At 43.6% G+C, this 20969-nt stretch overlaps 1 protein-coding gene across 13 annotated transcripts; it reads right to left on the bottom strand.

The window, feature by feature from the left end:
• Nucleotides 1-328: 328 nt before the first annotated feature.
• Nucleotides 329-20912, bottom strand: LOC125510266 (microtubule-associated protein futsch-like). 13 transcript variants are annotated; one of them, XM_048675389.1, is made up of 21 exons: nucleotides 19889-20912; nucleotides 19707-19761; nucleotides 12032-17533; nucleotides 11713-11919; nucleotides 10616-11572; nucleotides 10390-10503; nucleotides 9718-10278; nucleotides 8643-9605; nucleotides 8417-8530; nucleotides 7745-8305; nucleotides 7404-7634; nucleotides 7100-7279; nucleotides 6617-7027; nucleotides 5579-6196; nucleotides 5007-5435; nucleotides 4631-4831; nucleotides 3642-4352; nucleotides 3303-3500; nucleotides 2342-3049; nucleotides 1943-2146; nucleotides 329-1694 (listed from the first exon to the last, which is right to left on the bottom strand). In XM_048675389.1, the coding sequence occupies exons 1-21, from the start codon at nucleotides 20045-20047 to the stop codon at nucleotides 760-762; spliced, it is 14019 nt and encodes a 4672-aa protein (XP_048531346.1). In that variant the 5' UTR covers nucleotides 20048-20912; the 3' UTR covers nucleotides 329-759. The 13 variants fall into 13 exon arrangements, with proteins under 13 accessions (XP_048531346.1, XP_048531345.1, XP_048531349.1 ...); XM_048675388.1 differs by having other exon boundaries at nucleotides 6617-7279; XM_048675392.1 differs by lacking the exon at nucleotides 6617-7027.
• Between the last annotated feature and the right edge of the window lie 57 nt (nucleotides 20913-20969).

Here is a 20969-nt window from a genome sequence, read left to right as displayed (position 1 = left end):
CTTTAGTCGTTTGTTCCCTGAATGTTCATATCAACCTCGGAGCTGTTACACTCTAGCGCCTCCACCTAATTTTTCCTGCAGTGTCAGTACCAACAACGCTCGAATACTGTCTAAATATACAAATCATGATGCTGAAAAAATAAAACTGCAACCTGTCAGAAATTTCTTCGATGAAAAAGTCGAACGCATCAAGCAAACCAAGTTCATATGCTCAATCAAGACACACTACACACGCATCAAATTCATGATACAGCAGGAACTGTAAAATCGGCCTTCACATCCAGCCTCGTATGTGAATTCGATAAGAGAACCCAATAACAATTAATCATACGAGGAGAACTGGGTTTGACCAAGGATCATTGCTTACATTAACATCCATATATACTTAAAAACCAGCAACTGCAGAGAACCATCTTGAGTAGGTAACTGGGATTGGTTACAGTGGAAGAAGTTGGTTGCAAAGAACAACGCTGCCGGTCGCAGTCCCATAATTTCAAAAATCAGACAGAATACAGTCACTTTCACGAGCAAACAAGCTGCCAGTTTTCAACAGAAAGAGCAGGAAGAAAAAAATACTACTACATGACAATGGCCCCATTCGAGGATGACAAGAGGACGGGCCTTATTATCTGAACAAAACAGAGACAGAAGAAAACAAGACAGAAAGGTGAGTGAGTTTCCAAACAGACTTCTCCTTGATATTTATTCAGCGGTGCACTCCAGCAAAACGTGTAGGTTGAGGAGCCATGCCGCTGTGATTCATGACGATGGATTATTATCGTCCGTGTCGGCGGATTTGGTGTCATCAGTTGCCCCGTCCAATTTGCTGGAGTTTGTGCCTCTGTTCCGGGTAGCAGAGGGGGTTTGGTCTTCCAGTTTGGCGGAGGTCTCTGACTGAGATTGATTGGTGCGACCCTTCTTGCTTGGTGGGAGATCGCTTTCTTCAGGCTGCCCGGTTTCAGAGGCTGGCGACATGATTTCACCACCTCGAGTTTTGCCTTCCGGCTGTGCTTGTTGCCTGGGTTCTTCAGGAGTTCTCGAGCTGCTCTCAGGTTTATTGTCTGCCTGGATGATACTTGGAGCATCTTTAGTTGGTTCATAGCTATTGTTTGTGTCATTTCTCTGCCGCTGAACCCTCCCAACATTTTCTCCCTGTTGTTGTTCCGAAGCAGCCCTTTGAGATGCTCCATTTGTGTCTTCGGGATAGTCAGTTGAAGTGTCTTGTGGCTCAGGTTCTTCAATTTGCTTTCTGTTGTCCTGTCTTGGTTGAAAAACATCTTGGTCAGCCTGTTGTTGGTTTCTGAATCCCTCAGCTGCCTGAATGTTTTCCTTCATAGGTGACGGTTGGTTGAGAGGTGATGGTTGTATATCTCCAGATGTTGTTAAGATGTTTGGGCTTGCGGTTTCACTGGCTTCTATGCTGTCATCTCTAGATGATCTAGTGCTGGATTGCTGCTGCTGCTTCGGTTTTTCTTCAGGTGATGTCCTTTCGAGGTTCTTTTGAGGAAATGGTGATACTGAATCATCAGAGGGTGCTCCTTTAACTGCACTATTTTCAGATTGACTATCTGCTTGGCTGGGTGACAGACTAACATTTGATTTTGTGTTGGCCTGGTCACCTTTGATCATAGTGGGCTTCCCATCGCCTGACAAATCAAAGGAACCTTCAACTGGAGGCTGAACTGTATCTGTACCTGATTTAGAGGCAAGAAATTTCATGACCGTTAGTTGTGCAAGTACAGACTTTTGTCCTAACATTACGCGCGAACTATGAAGGTAGAATTGCATTCTATATGGTTTATTTCCAAACTGGCATAGGTTCAGTGATCAGGGATTAATTCGTTTGGAGTCTGAACTACTGAGTTCCCACATTGTCCCTTGGTGTTGTTCAGACTAATTTCTCAAGGTTGTGAACTAAAACAAGTCTGTATGCTGTTCTTACCTGTCAAAGGAAGAATTGGTTTCTCTGACTTAGAGAGATAAGCATCAGGGCTAGATTCTTGTATTTTCTCTGAAGGAGGCATAGCATCTGAACTTGTGGTCTCTCTCAAGCCTGCTGGTGATACATCAGTTTGATCGGTGTTAGCAATATCTCTCCTTGATTCAACAGGAGGAGGCAACTGAGGAGACCGAATTGAATCTTTATCTGCAAAGTACAGCAATGAGTGGTGTTGGTTAATTAAAGGTGTGCAGAAGTTGTCAGATCTGGTTCTCAAAAAAAAAATGTTGTCAGATCTAAGATGGTCCAGTAAAAGGTGCATACATTATCCATACAAAAAAGACTGATTATCTAGTGTGGTAAATTTATGTTTAGCAGTGGCTGCTGCACATGTTGTGGTACCTTGCGGAGTATCTGGAGTTGGTGCTGGGCTAGTCAAAGGTGTCACAAGTTCTTGATCAGTGGAGGGTAGTCTTGGTGACTTGATCTTTTCCGAGAAAACAGCAGGTGCGTTCTGAGTTTCTGCAGGAGGCTGTGCCTGTGAATTACGTAAAGAACTTGTGGCTGGCCCATCACCACTTGTACGATTAGCATCACCACTGGTTGGTGCTGAATCAGGATTGATTTCTTCATGCTGGTCAGATCCAGTGTCTTGTGCCTCAGTTTCTTCAGTTTGCCTTTTGTTGTCCTGTGTTGATTGAAACACAGGGTCAGCCTGTTGTTGTTTTCTGGATCTTTCAGCTGCCTGATTGTTTTGCTTGAGTGGAGATGGTTGTATATCTCCGGATGTTGTCAAGATATTTGGGCTTGCGATTCCACTGGATTCTGTGCTATCATCTTTAGTTAATCTAGTGCTGGACTGGTCAGTTTGCTGCTGCTGGTTCGATTTTTCTTCAGGTGATCTTTTTTCAAGGTGTTTTTCAGGAAATGGTGATACTAACTCATCTGAGAGTGGTCTTTCAACTGAACTTTCAGACTGACCAACTGGCTTGCTGGCCGAGAGACTGACACTTGATATTGTATTCACCTGGTCACCTTTGATCATGGTAGGTTTCCCATTGCTCGGCAAATCAAAGGCAGCTACTTCTGGAGGCTGAACTGGGTCTGTACCTGTAATACGAGGACAAAACCGTTAGTTGCGGAAGTACAAAATTTTGTGGTATCATTATCTCTATTAAGGCAAAATAGTGTTGTGCATGGTTTATGCTACAGGTTCAATGAGGGATCACTCGTTAGGAGTAAAGCGAGTTTCCACATTTTCCTTAGTGTTGTTCAGCATGATCTTGCAAAAGTTTTCAGCTGTAACTTTATGGGCTAAAACAAAAATCTCTTACTGAATAAGTCTAGGGCATTACAGTTTTACCTTTCATGGGAAGTTCTTTTTCTGACTTGGTGAGATAATCATCAGGCCTAGATTCTTGTATTTGCTCTGAAGGTGTAGCATCTGAACTCGCGGGGCCTCGCAGGCCTGCTTCTGATATATTGGTTTTATCAGCATTAGCAGCATTTTTCCTTGATACAACAGAGGGAGTAAACTGTGAAGCATGATTTGAATATTGATCTGCAGTACATTGATTATCAGTGTTAACAGTGAAACAGTAATTTATTTATGTTGCGCAAAAATTGCCGTAATAGACGCATACAGAAAATACCAGTTATCTGGTGGAGTAAATTTATGTGTTTAGCAGTGGCTGCTTGGTACCTTGTGGAGAATCTGGAGCTGGTGTTGGGTTAGTCATAGTCAGAGGTGTCCTGACTTCTTGATCAGTGGAGAGTGGTCTTGGTGACTCCTTTTCCGAGTAAGCAGCAGGTACATTCTCAGTTCCTGCAGAAGGCTGTGCCTGTGAATCACGTAAAGAACTTGTGGTTGGCACATCACCGCTTGTACGATGAGCATCACCACTGGTTGGGGCTGAATCAGGGCTAATCACTTCAGGCTTGTCAAATGCAGTGTCTCGGGCCTTAGTTTCTTGAATTTGTGTTCTGTTATCCTGTATTGATTGAAAGACAGCTTGGCCAGACTGTTGTTGGTTTCTGGATCCTTCAACTGCCTGCATTCTTTCCTTGAGTGGTGAAGGTTGTATATCTCTAGACGTTGTTGAGGTGTTAGGGTTTCTAGTTCCACTGGCTTCGATGTTGTTATCTTCAGATGATCTAGTGGTGGACTGATCTGTTTGCTGCTGGTGGTTCCATTTTTCTTCAGGTGATGTTTTTTCGAGGTTCTTCTGAGGAAATGATGATACTAACTCTGCAGCGAGTGGTCCTTTAACTGCACCATTTTTAGGTTGACCAACTTCTTCGCTGGCTGAGGGACTGCCATCTGATATTGTGCTGGCCTGATCACCTTTGATCATAGTGGGCTTCTCACCGCTCGATAAATCAAAGGAAGCATCATGTGGAGGCCGAACTGGATCTGTGCATATGATTTGAGAACAATGTTTCATTACCGTTAGTTGTGTAAGTACACACGTTTGTCCTGACATTAAAAATGAAGGAACAAATGCATTTTACATGGTTTATGCCTGAATTGTTACAGGTTCAATGAGCAGGGATCACTCATTAATAGTCTAGCAAGTTTCTACATTGTCCTTAGTGTTGTTCAGCATGATCTCATAAGAGATTTTATATTCAACATCATGGGCTAAAACAAAATTCTGTATACTGAATAAGTCTAGGGCATTACTGTTTTACCTTTCATAGGAAGTGGTTTCTCTGACTTGGTGAGATAAGCATCGGGGCTAGATTCTTGTATTTCCTCTGAAGGAAGTTTAGCATCTGAACTCGGGGGCTCTCGCAGGCCTGCTTGTGATACATTGGTTTGATCAGCATTAGCAACATCTTTCCTTGATACAACAGAGGGAGAAAACTGTGAAGAATGATTCGAATCTTGATCTGCAGCAGTACATCAATGATCAGTGTTAACAGTGTAAAGATGATTAATTTCTATAGCACAAAAAGTGCCTGATGTAAAATTGACGAGTAAAAGGTGCACCAAAAGAACAGATTATTCAGTGGAGTAAATTTAATAATTTGTGTTTAGCAATGGTTGCTTCATGCAGTGCGGTACCTTGTGGAGCATCTGGAGCTGGTGCTGGACTAGCCGTAGGTTCTTGATCAGTGGAGAGTGGTCTTGGTGACTTGGTCTTTTCCAAGAAACCAGCAGGTACATTCTGAATTCCTGCAGGAGGCCGTGCTTGTGAATCACGTACAGAGCTTGTGGCAGGTTCATCGCCACTAGTACGATGAACATCGTCATCAATTGGTGCTGAATCAGGCCTAATGTCTGACTTTTGTGCTTGGCTAGATGGAAGTGACATCTTTTCATCAACAGCACCACGCAGATCAGTAATTCTTTGTTTGTCTGGAGTAGGAGTTATTCCTCGTTGACCACTTATAGGCCGTGCCTCGTTAGTTTGATCGGATGCAGCAACAATACCATCTTCTTCTGTTGGCTCAACAAAGGAAGGCCTTTGTGCAGAACGAGCTATATCTTGAGCTGAAATGCATGGAACAGCCGTATTACTGTCAGAACAGGTATTTAATCAACTTTTAAAGGAATCATGTTAAACACAATCAAATATAGCTTTGCTAGAATTACTATTGTTTGTCCACACTCATCAGAGTAAAGAACTTGATTACCTGACAAAGGGGAGTTTTGCCCATCATCAGTTATTTCATCAGATACTTTACCAAATTGAGTGTCTGATGCTGATGCTGGCACCACTTTAGGTGACATGACATCTTGATCACCAGAGGGTAGTTTGAAGGACTTAGGGGCATCTTGGTTAGATTTAGAGTAGACTGGAGTCTCAAAAGGTGGTGGTTTCTTAGTTGCTGCAGGTAGCTGTGCCTGTGCCTCTTGATCGCGTCTAAGTCTTGTAGTTGACTGTTCATCGCTGCTAGGACCAACATCAACACTCGATGGTAGAATTTGTGCTTGACTAGAAGGTGGAACTGTTTTTTTGGCAACATCAACACTCAATGGTAGCACATCACGTTTTGCATCTGGACTTTGTACTTGACTAGAAGAGGGAGCTGTCTTTCTGTCAACGAGGGTGCCATGCACATCAGGAGGTGGTCCTTCACGTGGCTCAGAAGCACGTTGATATTCTTCTTCCGTCGAAACATTATCAAGTGCTGGTTCTGAAATGCCTGGTACATGCTTAACGTCTTGCTGAGCGATGACTGGTCGAGACACTTTGCTTTCAGCTTCAGCAACAGTAATTTTTTCATTTCTTTCAACAACAGAAAGTGGTTCTGCAAAACAGAAAGAAGAACTGAGTACTGCCGAGAAATGGCATAATTGTGGTGAGACTGCTAGTCTTGTGGAAAGCTCTTGTTCGATAGTAGGTGTGCTGGAAGGTACACTATTTCTCCAGGCTAAAGAAAGGATAATTGCCTGATGGAGCTATGCTTTGATCAGCGGGGGTTACTACTTCACTAGTTGCTTGTGACGCCTTGGATTGATTAGGTGCAGCAACAGTGGACTGTTCTTTTTGTGGCTCACTAGAGGAAGACTTCTGTGTAGAGTTAGCTGAATCTTGATCTGAAATTCCGAATGAAATTCCGAAAGGCAGTTTTTTTTGTGAAGGCTGTAGGTTTTTTATGAAGCTTTATTATGTTAATCAGCTACAAATTTGCTAAAAGGTGCACTGTTTCGCACAGTAAGACCATTACCTTTCAAGGGTAATTTCTGTGCTGGGCGAGCTACTTCCCCTGATGCACTACCAAGATGAGTGTCAGGAGTTGATGCTGAGCCTGTAGCTTGTTGATCAATAGAGGATGGTTTTAGTGACTTGGCTTTGCCTAAGGTGTCAGAGGTTACATCTTGGGTGGATTCAGAGTCATATGGAACCACGAGAGTCGGTGGTGGTTGGGTTTCTGCATGTTGTTTTGCTACTTGATTGGGTAAAGATCTTGTGGAAGGCTCATCGCCATGGTTTTGGGTGGGATCAAGTTTTGAGTCTGAACTTTGTGCTTGGCTAGATGGAGGTCTCATAGTCTTTTCACCTATGACACTACGTGAATAAGGGACTGGGCCTTCAGGTAGCTCAAAATCAGGTTCGGTGCGGTAAACTTGTCCTTCGCCTGGAATTGATTCAACAATATGGTGATCATCAGGAGCAACTTCCTGAAATTTCACTGAAGTATTGTGGGTACCTGAGGATGGATATTCTGATGTTCCTGGTGCAGGCGCTTGTTGACCAATAGTAGGTTGTGAGTCCTTTGTCTGGTCAGGTGTGGCAGAGGAAAGTGGTTTTGCAGAACTTGGATAATTAAGCTCTTCATCCATAGGCTCAGCAGAGGATCTTGATTGTGTAGAACGAGCTGAATCCCGATCTGAAACGCAAGTGGCAGCATTAGTAGTAGCAAGAAAATTATACAAGGGTAACTTTGTATTTTCAGTAAGTTTTTCTGCATGTAATCATCTATAGGCCTGCATAGTCACACTGAGATAACTAACCTGAGGGTCCGGATTTCTGTTCTGGAAGGGCTACTTCATCAGATCTACCACTCTGAATATCAGCACGTTTATCTCCCGTGGGCTCGTAATCAAAGGTTGGAGTGCCTCTCATACCTTCTGTGTCTTTACCGACAATTGTTGGCAATGTCGGTTCAGCTGCAGCAACGATAGTCTCTTCTTTCTTGGTCTCAGCTGGGGAAGGTTGTTTTGCAGACTGAATTGAATCTTGATCTAAAATGCAAGAAGATGTTAGTAAGTAGCAGGGTATTTAGTTTTGACAAATGTAGCTTGAGGATGCTAGAAGGTGTGCTGTTTTCCAACTTAAAAGAGAATATAGTTACCTGATGGGGCAGATTTCTTTACAGCAGGAAATACTTCACTACCACTGATGGGACGAACATAACTATCAACTGGTGTTGAATCAGGCATATATTCTAAAACTGGTGCTTGCCTAGATGGATATTTAGTTATGTCCTTGGCATCTGCAGCACCATAAGCATCAGGAGATGATCCTTCATGTGGTTCAGTAGAGGATCCAGCATAGGAACCTTGTCTTTCACTTGAGACAGATGGCACTGTTAACTCATCAGTGCGATAATTGTCAGGCATAGTTTCCTGGACTTTTGCTGAAGCAATTTGGGTATTTGAGGCTGGGGAGTCCTTTGTGCCTGGTGCAGGTGCCCTGTCTTTTTTACTAGGGAATGCTTGTGGTGCATGGGAAACTTGTTCATGACTTGGAAAAGGTGGTATTGATGAATCATCGGTGGGAACATTATCAAGGGTGACTTGCTGGATTTTCCTAGTATCATGATGGGCATCTGAGGATGGAACTTGTTTTGTGATTGGCGCAGATGGTCTCGCTTCTTGACGAAAAATTGTCTGTGGTTTCTCAGGTTTTTTATCTGAAATTCATGAAGCAAACAATTAGCTTTGATGATCTTTCATGTTTCTAATCTTCCCTTGGTCTATTAGAAGGTTCATATTTTATCCAATGCTTGAGAGTAACGAGTCACCTGATGGAGCAAAATTCTGCTCAGAAAGTTGAGCCTTCAAACTTGGCGCTGGTCCAGCTGTATGTGGCATGCTTTCAGTTGAAGTTGGTCGTGCGGCACGAGCTAATTTTTTATCTGAAATTCATGAAGCAAACAATTAGCTTTAACAATATTTTCATGTTCCTAACCCTCCCTTGCTGACCTAGAAGGTTCACATTTTAGTCAATACTTAAGAGAAACTGGTCACCTGATGGAGCAAATTTCTCTTCAGCAAGCTGGGCCTTCGAAGTTGGCGTAGGTGCCTTGCCTTCAGTTGAAGTTGGTTTTGCAACATTGGTTTTGTCCAAGGCATCACTAGGTACATCTTGGGTTGATACCGAGTCACGTGGAGCATCAAAAGGTGATTGTGCTTGAGTTGATTCAGGTGGTTGTGCCCCTTGATCATGCAGAGTTGGTGCTTGCATTTGTACTGGTTCTCCATCTCTCTCAGCTCTGTCAGCTGCTGAGAATGATGATGGAGCGTTCAGAACATCGGGTGTTCGTGCTCCTGGTCGTGCAGGTGGTGCCATTCTTTGCTCTTTTTCTACCATCTCACTGGCACCCCGAGCACTGGGTATTGATTGTTCACTCATTGGTGTTGGCTTTTGATCAATGGTAGACCTACCCAGCACATCATCACCAGAATTGGGAGTTATAGCTTGTAACGGCACAGATGTGCGCTGCCATTGACCAATGGTGGAAGGTTTGCTGGACATATCTCCATCGGGAGCTGCTTCCTCCTGTGAAAGTTCAGTGGCACGTTGGACTTGGGAAGTTGGTTCTTGGCCCAATAGAGGTGGTGCTCCTTTTTGCTCATCAACAGTGTCTCCATTAAAAGGCTCTTCAGTAGGATGATCGTCACGAACTCTTGCTCTGGGTGGAGCTGGAGGAGTACTTGATTTCTCTTTAGGATCCTGTTGACGCTTTGGTGTAGAATCATCTGCTCTGCCACCAGTTGGGAGGGTTTGAGGTTGCTCATGGCTGTCTTGGGCAACCAGGTGGTCCTCCTGATATGCAGAAGGTGTTCTCTCCGCCTTGATAGGGCGCCGAGAAACTTGTGTGTCTTTACTGACGGTTGTTGGCAATGTCGGTTCAGCTGCAGCAAAGATAGTCTCTTCTTTCCTAGTCTCAGCTGGAGAAGGTTGTTGGGCAGACTGAATTGAATCTTTATCTAAAATGCAAGAAGCGATGTCAGAAAGTAGCAGAATATTTAGTTTTGAGAAAGGTAGCTTGAGGATGCTAGAATGTGTAATGTTTTCCAACTTGAAAGGGAATCTGGTTACCTGATGGGGCAGATTTCTTTACAGCAGGAAATACTTCGCTACCACTGATGGGACGAACATAACTATCAGCTGGTGTTGAATCAGGCCTATATTCTAAAACTGGTGCTTGCCTAGATGGATATTTAGTTATGTCCTTGTCATCTGTGGCACCATAAGCATCAGGAAATGATCCTTCATGTGGTTCAGTAGAAGATCCAGCATAGGAACCTTGCTTTTCACTTGAGACAGATGGCACTGTTAACTCATCAATGCCATAATTGTCAGGCATAGTTTCCTGGACTTTTGCTGAAGCAATTTGGGTATTTGAGGCTGGAGAGTCCTTTGTGCCTGGTGCAGGTGCCCTGTCTTTTTTACTAGGGAATGCTTGTGGTGCATGGGAAACTTGTTCATGACTTGGAAAAGGTGGTATTGATGAATCATCAGTGGGAACATTATCAAGGGTGGCTTGCTGGATTTTCCTAGTATCATGATGGGCATCTGAGGATGGAACTTGTTTTGTGATTGGCGCAGATGGACTCGCTTCTTGACGAAAAATTGTTTGTGGTTTCTCAGGTTTGTTATCTGAAATTCATGAAGCAAACAATTAGCTTTGACAATCTTTCATGTTTCTAATCCCCCTTGGTCTGTTAGAAGGTTTATATATTTTAGCAATGCTTGAGAGTAACTAGTCACCTGATGGAGCAAATTTCTGCTCAGGAAGTTGGGCCTTCGAAGTTGGCGCTGGTCCAGCTGTAGGTGTCATGCCTTCAGTTGAAGTTGGTCGTGCAGCACGACCTAATTTTTTATCTGAAATTCATGAAGCAAAGAATTAGCTTTGACGGTATTTTCATGTTCCTAATCCTCCCTCGTTGACCTAGAAGGTTCACATTTTAGTTAATACTTAAGAGAAACTGGTCACCTGATGGAGCAAATTTCTCTTCAGCAAGCTGGGCCTTAAAAGTTGGAGCTGCTGTCTTGCCTTCAGTTGAAGTTGGTTTGGCAACATTGGTTTTGTCCAAGGCGTCACTAGGTACATCTTGGGTTGATACCGAGTCACGTGGAGCATCAAAAGGTGATTGTGCTTGAGTTGATTCAGGTGGTTGTGCCCCTTGATCATGCAGAGTTGGTGCTTGCATTTGTACTGGTTCTGCATCTCTCTCAGCTGTGTTAGCTGCTGAGAATGATGACGGAGCGCTGAGAGCATCAGGTGTTCGTGCTCCTGGTCGTGCAGTTGGTGCCATTTTTTGCTCTTTTTCTACCACCTCACTGGCACCCCGAGCACCAGGTATTGATTGTTGACTCATTGGTGTTGGCTTCTGATCAATGGTAGACCCACCCAGCACATCATCACCAGAATTGGGAGTTCCTTGTATCGGCACAGATGTGCGCCGCCATTGATCAATGGTGGATGGTTTGCTAGACATATCTCCATCAGGAGCTGCTTCCTGCGACAGTTCAGTGGCACGTTGGACTTGGGAAGTTGGTTCTTGGCCCAATAGAGGTGGTGCTCTTTTTCGGTCATCAACAATGTCCCCTTTAAATGGCTCTTCAGTAGGATGACCGTCACTAACTCTTACTCTGGATGGAGCTGGAGTAGTACTTGGTTTCTCTTCAGGATCTTGTTGACGCTTTGGTGTAGAGCCATCTGCTTTGCCAACAGTTGGGAGGGTTTGCGGTTGCTCATGGCTGTCTTGGGCAACCAGATGGTCCTCCTGATAAACAGAAGGTGTTCTCTCCGCCTTGATAGGGCGTCCAGAAACTTGTGTGTCTTTACCGACGGTTGTTGGCAATGTCGGTCCAGCTGCAGCAACGATAGTCTCTTCTTTGCTAGTCTCAGATGAGGAAGATTGTTGTGCAGACTGAATTGAATCTTGATCTAAAATGCAAGAAGAGATGTCAGTAAGTAGCAGGATGTTTACTTTTACCGTTAAAAAAAAGGATATTTAGTTTTGAGAAAGGCAGCTTTAGGATGCTAGAAGGTGTACTGTTTTTCAACTTGAAAGAGAATCTAGTTACCTGGCATTGGTGAATCATCAGGGGGAAATTTAGCAAGGGTGACATGCTGGATTTTCCTGTCATGGTGGGCATCTGAGGATGGAACTTGTTTTGTGATTGCTGCAGATGGTCTCGCTTCTTGACGAAAAATTGTTTGTGGTTTCTCAGGAGCAGAAAAACTAGTATCTTCTTTACTTGATTCAGGCGCAGCAGGGGCTAATTTTTTATCTGAAATTCATGAAGCGGGCAATTAGCTTTTACAATATTTTCATGTTCCTAATCCTCCCTTGGTCAATTATAAGGTTTATATTTTAATCAATACTTAAGAGTAACTAGTCACCTGATGGAGCAAATTTCTGTTCAGCAAGTTGGACCTTCGAAGTTGGCGCTGCAGCTGTAGGTGTCATGCCTTCAGTTGAAGTTGGTTTGGCAGATTTGGTTTTGTCCAAGGTGTCACGAGGTACATCTGGGGTTGATACAGAGTCACGTGGAGCATCAAAAGGGGGTTGTGCTTGAGTTGATTCAGGTGGTTGTGCCCCTTGAGCACGTGAAAATCTTCCGACACGTGCATCACCACTGGTAGGTTGAGCGTTTACGGGGGTTGCTGTTGAACCAGGCCAAGTGTCTGAACCTTGTGCTTCACTGGCAGGCAATGCTGTCTTGTTGTCAACAGCAGCATCATGAGTTGATGGACTGGCATTCCGATCATCTTCACTGGTCATGGCTAAATCATGCTTAGCTTTCAAGGCATTCCATCTTTGGGCATCAGATTTGTTTGCAAACTCTTGATCACTAGTGTCACGAGCATCAGGAGTTGCTCTTCTGGTAGGCACTGAAGTAGGCCGAGCATGTTGAGTAGGTGCTTGCATTTGTACCGGCTCTCTATCTCTTTCAGCCGTGTCAGCTCTTGAGAATGATGATGGAGCACGCTGAACATCGGGCGTTTGTGCTCCTGTTCGTGCAGGTGGTACCATTCTTTGCTCTTTTTTGACCATCTCATTGGCACGCCGAGCACTGGGTATTGATTGCTCACTCATTGGTGTTGGCTTTTGATCAATGGTAGACCCACCCAGCACATCATCACCTTGTAATGGCACAGATGTGCGCCGCCATTGATCAATGGTGGACAGTTCACCATCAGGAGCTGCTTCCTGTGACAGTTCTGTGGCACGTTGGACTTGGGAAATTGGTTCTTGGCCCAATTGAGGTGGTGCTCCTTTTCGGTCACCAACAATGTCTCCTTTAAATGGATCTTCAGTAGGATGATCGTCACGAACTCTTGCTCTGGGTGGAGCTGGAGGAGTACTTGATTTCTCTTCAGAAATAGATGGAACCACGGGATCTTGTTGATGCTTTAGTGTAGAGCCATCTGCTCTCCCACCAGTTGGGAGGGTTTGAGGTTGCTTATGGCTATCTTGGCCAACGAGATGGTCCTCCTCATAAACAGAACGTGGTCTCTCCACCTTGATAGGGCTCCGAGAATCTGCAGGTTGTGCTTTGGATGGTGTGGGTGAGGTGGATGTAGAGTGGGGAGTCCTTCTTTCTCCATATGTGTCATGAGCATCTCTGGACACCATTTTCTTTGGTGCAGAAACAGTTTCCATACCTTCTCTGTCTTTATCCTGGACATCTTCTTCCTCTTCTGCTTGCTGTGACAGAGGACGTGCAGTTTCTCTACCTTCTCTGTATTTATCCTGGGCATCTTCTTCCTCTTCTGCTAGCTGTGACAGAGGACGTGCAGTTCGTGGGGTGTAAGTATGTCTTTCTCTGACAGATGGTGCAGAATCAGCAACCTTTTTTTCTTCAGTGTGTTCATCTCCAATCTGCCTTGGCCCAAAATCAGTGTCTGCAGCTTGCCTAGTGCTATCTTCAACATAAGGACGAGTCTTGTCAAATGCTGAAGTTGCACGAGGATCTTCAGTTGCTTCTTTCTTCCATGATGGAGCGTCAGCTCTCTGAGAATACAAAGGTTGCCCTCGTGATGGAGCATCAGCTGCTTCTTTCTTCCATGATGGAGCATCAGCTCTCTGAGAATCCAAAGGTTGCCCTCGTGGTGGTGCAGAATCAGAAATTTTTGTTTCTTCAAAGGTAACTGTTGATTTCTTGGCCACATCTTTGGCATCAGGGTATCTCTTTTGCAATGGTGTGGAATCAGCAACCTTTGGCTCTCTAAAGACATCCCTAGCATCTTGAGCTGCTATATGTGTTGGTATAGAAACAGGGGCTCTAGGTTGTTTGCTGGTTTCTTCAGCTCTTGGATATCTTGCTGGGGATGATTGACTCACTCTAAGAGCGTCTTCAGCTGCTGCTTCCTTTGATGGAGGAGCTGCAGCCGGCCAGGCATCTGGAGATGGTCTTCTAAACAATGCAGAGTTACGAGTCTCTGCTTCTTCAGAGGTGTCTTCCACAGGTTGAGCTCGGGATGATGCAGATTCCACGAACTTTGTTTCTTCCAATGTTTCCTCTTCAGTGCTGCCTTGGGCATCATGAGGCACTGTCGACCTTGATGCAGGACTTCTCCTAGCTTGCGTTATCTCTTGAGCAGCTGGGTATGGAGTGGTTGCACGTCGAGGGCCTTCAAATACTGCTTGTTTGGGCGGATGAACAGCATCCTGTGGTGTGGTTGTTCGCCTTGGTGCAGATGCAGTTTCTCTGGCTTCCTGGTTGGTATCATGATCATCATCATATAATGGGGCAGCTTGAGTTTTATCTTGTGCATGCTTTGGGAAAGAAGCATCTTTTCTGAGAGCAGCAGGGACAATTCTTGCTTCCGCAGTATCCTTGGGTGCATAAGGGGGCCTTACAGCACCTCCCTGATCAGATGATGCTCTGTCCTCAGCAATTCCTTGAACATCAGCAGCTTGTCGCCAAAGCATAGAAGAAACATCTCTTCTCTTATCAGTGTGGGGTGTTCGAGCTGTCCTTTCTGGTCCTTGCACCAGTTGTCCATCCATGCCTGCTGGTTCTTGTGCAAGAGGCCAAGTGTTTGCTTGTTCTGCATCTTGTGGTGAGATATGTTGGACATCTTTGCTAGGTTTTGCTTGTTGAGTAGGAGGCATCAAATCATCAGCTTCTCCCTTTAGCTTACTCAAACCAGTTGTAGCAGCATGCCACTGCTCAGACTGCAGTTTCTGATGAGCATGCTTAGCTTGTTTGGCCGTATCTTCATCATCAGTATATCTTTTCTTGGATGGTGAAGCAGTAGTTTCAGGATCTTCAGTTGGCCGTTGCTTTTGTGGAGGAGCATCAGCTTGCCAATGATCTGATGTTTGTGCTTCAAATGCTGCAGAATCAGTCATCTTCGTTTCTTCAAAGGCATCTTGAGACATCATCCGCTTTGGAGCAGCAACGCCTCTATCTCGCTTCTCATTATATGGATCATCTGTATCTCCTGTTTGCAATGGTGTAATTGCACCATAACCATCTTCATCCAAAAATTGGTTAGGTGGACGAACATCAGCCAGATGAGAATCCAATGGATGTGCTTTGGATGATGATTCCACAGTCTCTTCTTCAGTGCTGCCTTGGGCATCATGAGGCACTATTAGCCTTGATGCAGGACTTTTCTTACCCTGCTGGAAGACCTCTTGAGCAGCTAGGTATGGTGTGGTTGCACGTCGAGAGCCTTCAGATGCTGCTTGCTTGGGTGGAGGAACAGCATCATGTGGAGCATTGACAGGATGTGGTCTAGATGATGAAGAGTGGTAAGTTCCTATTCCTTCAGAGGTATCATATGGATCTTGAGCCCTTGTTCGCCTTGGTGCAGATGCAGTTTCTCTGGCTTCCTGGCCGGTATCATCATCATCATATAATGGAATAGCTTGAGTATCATCTTGTACACGCTTCGGGAGAGGAGCATCTTTTCTGCGGTCAGCAGGGAACCTTCTTGCTTCTACAACATCCTTTCGTGCATAAGGGCCTTCAGATGTTGCTCGCTTGGGCGGAGGAACAGCATCATGTGGAGCATTGACAGGTTGTGATCTAGATGATGTTCCTTCAGGGGTGTAATATGGATCTTGAGCCCTTGCTCGCCTTGGTGCAGACGCAGTTTCTCTGGCTTCCTGGTTGGTATCATCATCATCATCATATAATGGATTAGCTTGAGTGTCATCTCGTACACGCTTCGGGAGAGGAGCATCTTTTCTGCGGTCAACATGGAACCTTCTTGCTTCCACAACATCCTTTCGTGCATAAGGGCCTTCAGATGTTGCTTGCTTGGGCGGAGGAACAGCATCATGTGGAGCACTGATAGGTTGTGATCTGGATGATGTTCCTTCAGAGGTATCATATGGATCTTGAGCTCTTGTTTGCCTTGGTGCGGATGCAGTTTCTCTGGCTTCCTGGTTGGTATCATCATCATATAATGGAATAGCTTGAGTGTCATCTCGTGCACCCTTAGGAAGAGAAGCATCTTTTCTGCGGTCAGCAGGGAACCCAGCTACAGCAGCATGCCACTGCTCAGACTGCAGTTTCTGATGAGCTTCAGTTGAATGGGGCTTCTCAGGAGAAGTATATGTAACTCTCTGGTCAGTAGCTCTGCTAGAAATATTTCCAACAGGTCTTTGTGAAGTACGCTCAGTGTATCGAACTGATTTCTTATCCTGAGTATCAGCAGTGGGGGCTGTGTTCTCAGTCCAGAAACCTGACGTCCTGAGTCGGTCAGAATCTTCTTTAGCTGATCTTGGACTGGTTTCGGCATGATCAATGGCATTGCTGGGCCCATCAGTTTCAGATATCTCGTCCAGCATTTCTGAAGGTTTTTGTGAGATGGATCCAGTATAAGGTTCTGCTTCATCTGTATGTCTGCTTGCCTCATAGAAATCGTGAAGGTTATCAGATGCTTTTTTGGATGAACTTGGCTTGGATTTAGTAGGGAGGTCTATTTCAGTGGCTTCAGAAGGAAGTGGGGCATCTCTAATTCTGGACTTATCAGCACCGTTTCTTGAGGGTTTCTCAGTGATAGGAGAGGTAGCTGGGGTAAAAAAATTGATTCTTCTTTCGACAGGAATAGGAGATTTTTCAGGAATTCTAGGAGTACTTTGGAGGGAGGCTGGTGGTCTTTCTTCATGTGTAGTAGAAATGATAGTGTGTTTGCTTCGGATATCTGGAGCTTTATGAGTGGTAGGAATACTTATGCTTGAGGAGACTGGTGTTTCATCACGGGAAGTTTCAGTAGGATGAGGCTCCTCTGCTTGAGGAGCCTTGGGAGCGATGATACTAGCAGGGGGGCGAACCAATATCGTGTGAGGTTTTGTGCTGGGTTGCTCCCGGGAGTCTAGACGGAACGGGGATCTGCTGGTTGGAGGATGCTGTCTCCGCCACTGACGCCGTTGCTGCTTCTCAAGTTCCTCCTGTTTGCGCTGCTGCTGCTTGTCAAGTTCCTCCTGTTTGTTCTGCCGCTCCACCTCATGCATAACCTTCAGCACCTTCTGCCAAGAACCCCGGCTAGAAATATCATGCCACCACCTCTGCACATTCTTCCTTGAATCATACAGGTACAGAAACTTCTCAGAATTTGTGATGTGGTAGGAGTTTGGCAGGTGTACGAGGTCAGCAAGAGTGAACTTGTTGCCAGCAAGGAATTCACTGTCACCAAGCCTTTGCTCATAAACTTCCAGAACATCTTCTAGCTTTCTCGTCTGCAAGTCTATATCATCATCTTCTTCAGCAACAGGAAAGGCCAAGTGGCAGAACAAGGATCTGCTCGGAGGATTGAAATTATGTTCTTCATGGTGGAGCCATTCCTCGATGGAAGCCCTCTCAAGGGAATCCTTCCCAAGGAGAAATGGGTATCCATGATCTTCATAAGTCTCTGCTATATGGCGGCAGATTTCTCTTGATTCTGGAATTAAAGACAAACATAAATTTTGAATATGCATAAACCAATAATCATTTTCATGAAGACTTCTTTTCAATAGCACAGAAAAAGTGCCAGAAGAGTGGAATATAAGAAAATCTAGGAGCAGTTGAAATTTAAATATATATTTCAATGTTAATGATAAAATTTCCTTGTTACTGGCAAAATAGACATCGGTTCTACTTTATGTGCCACCTACTATGAGAAATACTCCCTCCGTCCGGAAATACTTGTCATCAAAATGAATAAAAGAGGATGTATCTAGATGTATTTTAGTTTTAGATACATCCATTTTTGTCCATTTTGATGACAAGTATTTCCGGACGGAGGGAGTAAGTATGAGGAGCAGTTCATCCTGGATCATGTTGCATCCCCTCAATGGAAAGTGTGTGCTCTCAGGAACTGCCAGGCTCCTTGGGTCACAACATGATCTTCTGGAGTGTCAAAGTGTACTGGTTTTATATTCAGCCCACTAAAGACCTATACCTATTAGCATGCCAAAGATTATCGCCTAGTGTTAATTATAAAGATAGTATGACAATTATTACATCAACTGTCGAAAGAAACATTATATCAAATTTCAGCTTAAATACTTCGTATCACATCTTACATAATTATTCTGTTGGAACATTTATTTGCTCCTCTATTTTTGTTATATACTTATGCTGGTACATAATTTAAAATATATTGCTTGAGTGCCTTCAACTGTATCTAGGACGAGAGAATTGTTGTTGTGATAAAAAAACACAACATGAGAAAAATTATGTGTTCATTTGGATAAAACCCGCTCACTGTCCTTGGCATGGCAATATGTACTAAAGCCAATGTTCTTCAGGCACAATTCAGCATATATATTTTTACAGTTGGCAAGTTTAAAGGAAGCAATTTCCCATCTTGGCTGAAATACTAACAGTTTACAGCTTAATCGGTCAAAAGGACATCATAGCTTAATCATAAATGGACAGCATAGCTTAATCAAACATCATTGTCTATACAGCTTAAATAGTCGATCAAAGTCCATCTACACATGAAGAAACATCACAGTCACACATTCATTAAAGTTACCCAACACAAAGAAAAAAGACTGAAATTCCACCAATAATCATAACTGTCCAGTGTAAAAAGCCATTTAAGAAAAGCTTGCACTATTGCAGTTTCATAATGAGCTCCTGACAAGCACTGAAATATACAGACTGGAACATTTACATGATCTATGATGTGCCTTTAGTTTGTTATAGTTTGTTTTGGAAGGAAGCTCTTACCCAGCCCCACATAACATGGCTTCCATCTCAAGTTCTTGATGAGATTTTTCAGTGTAGGCTCAGCCAATATATGGGAGAGCTTACATAGTGTTCTAATGCTCAATTTTGTTATTTATTAACACACAAAACATATAGCAGTGACAATATTCATCCTACAGATTTTATTTATGAATTAAAGGATTGTTTTCCCTTACAATCAACACATAACCATGGCAAACCTAGGATTTATCTTCCATGGAAGAATTTGTCATTGGATAATATTAGTCACACAAAATGTAAAAACAACAATATAATCGGTCATCTAGCTTCTAAGAACAAATTACACGAAAATAAAATACTAGTGTTTAGCTGATGGAACAAATTACATCAAAGAAAATAACAGTGTTTAGCTGATTCGCGTCCCCAAGTAACGTGAATTTCTCCGATCTATCCTTTTTATGGAAGCTATATTTCTGGAATCTGCTTATGGCAAGTTAATCATGATCGTAGTTATTTCAGCGTGGTGTAAGTCCGTAAAATTCACTATGCTGTTCTGGATCAAGCTATTTGGGAGTCTTTAGGGACAAGCAGGAAGTACTAACTACATTGATTAACTATCAGTGCAAAATGAAAGAGATATGGTATGGTGAGTGACTGAAAATGGAGCCTGCATATGCCAAAAGTCTCGAGAATAAAATTTGACAAGAAGCACTAGTGTGTTTTAGCAGATAACAGTTTTACCAGACTATCTGGATTTTTCACTTGTTTCTGATACAGATTCCTAGTCAAGGCCCAATGAATGTCCTTGTAGCAGGCTAACTAACAAGATCATTTAACTGTAGAAAAGAAGGATAAGCATCCAGACATGTAGGACTAAAATGAAATAGTAACTGGACTTCACAAATCTGAAACCTTACCTTCTAGGAATTTATTAGGTCCATCATAGAATGGAACTGGAACATGGCCCGATGCCTGTAGAGCGCACATGAACAAAATGTAATGATGGTATTGAACTGTTTTGCTAGAAACTGATATTAGACTGCTTATGGTCTTGAACAGCTAATTCCATGCAGAGTTGAGAATTAGAGACACCACGTACCTGAAGTCTGAGTAGGCTCTTGTAAGAGGAGAATGTCTCTCTCGTAAAGTCGATTTCCTTCTCGTACAGGCATGCAAGCACCCTTGACACATCTGGTAAGATTATAGATTTCTCATGATACACCTTCACGATTGGTGCTCCAGTACCAAGCCCTGCCATGGTGGCCAGAGCCTAGGTTACCAGCGCTGAAATGAGGTGAAGTATATGTATTAACCCATCCACAGGCAAATATGATAGGTTCCATGACTCTCTGATCAAGCAAAGAGAAGATGCTTAAAGTGGGAAAGCAAAGAAGGGAATCGATTCAGTAGGAGAACAGACCAAAATGAGTGAATACTGAGGAAGGACAAGAAGGAAACAGAGGGAAAAAGAAAAGGCAAAAGGCAGGCTTTGGATCTATCCATCTAATCATGTTTTACAACAACAAATTCACGCTACAAAACCTTTTTACACTTGACATTTAAGGAACTGTTGTGACATCCTAAAATTAAAAAAGTAGTTCCTTGGGAAATCCAACAAGAAGCAGATCTTGTATGTCCTTGTCGTCGACATGGAATTGGTGCAGACAAATGCAGTCAGGGACTGCAAACAAGACATCATATGCCACCATTAGTGTTTTTTTTTACATGGCCACCAGAAGTTATTTTTCATAAAAAGAAGCAAACGTTCAATTTTTTGAGATAATACAACCATAACCGAATGGTTATATTTTTAATCCAAGCCAACAGCGTAGAACAGGTACGTTTCATTGACGGAGTACTAGGTAAAAACAGTGACTCTGCAGGCAAAGAGTAAAAGCTAAGCGTTGTCACCTGCTGCAGCACCACTTTATTCATTTCTTGGCCATTACATCAAAGGAGAGCAGAAAAGTAAGCTAGTGATGCAAGTTTAGCATCACAGGGGCTACGGAGCATCAAAAGGAACAAAAATATTGGCAGGAATGAGCAGCCAACTCCAGCTCGTCTTTGTTCAGAGCAGAGTTGCGCATGCATGTGCCTTTGCCGTTTCACAAGACAAAAACACGCCGCAAGCTGATAAGAACATCAGGATAGTATCATGCCAAGACGCCATTCCCAGAAAA

This window comes from Triticum urartu, chromosome 5 (genome assembly GCF_003073215.2).
Source record: "Triticum urartu cultivar G1812 chromosome 5, Tu2.1, whole genome shotgun sequence".
NCBI lineage: Eukaryota > Viridiplantae > Streptophyta > Magnoliopsida > Poales > Poaceae > Triticum > Triticum urartu.
Note: the sequence above shows the minus strand (reverse complement) of the source record. Positions and strands in the feature narration are given on the sequence as shown.

Coding starts and splice junctions, on each gene's coding strand:
- LOC125510266 (XM_048675388.1), bottom strand. CDS start 20,047: ATGGCAGGGCTTGGTACTGGAGCACCAATCGTGAAGGTGTATCATGAG. Junction 17,534..19,706: donor ACCTAATAAATTCCTAGAAG/GTAAGGTTTCAG, acceptor CTTTAATTCCAG/AATCAAGAGAAATCTGCCGC. Junction 10,279..10,389: donor GCAGAAATTTGCTCCATCAG/GTGACTAGTTAC, acceptor CATGAATTTCAG/ATAACAAACCTGAGAAACCA.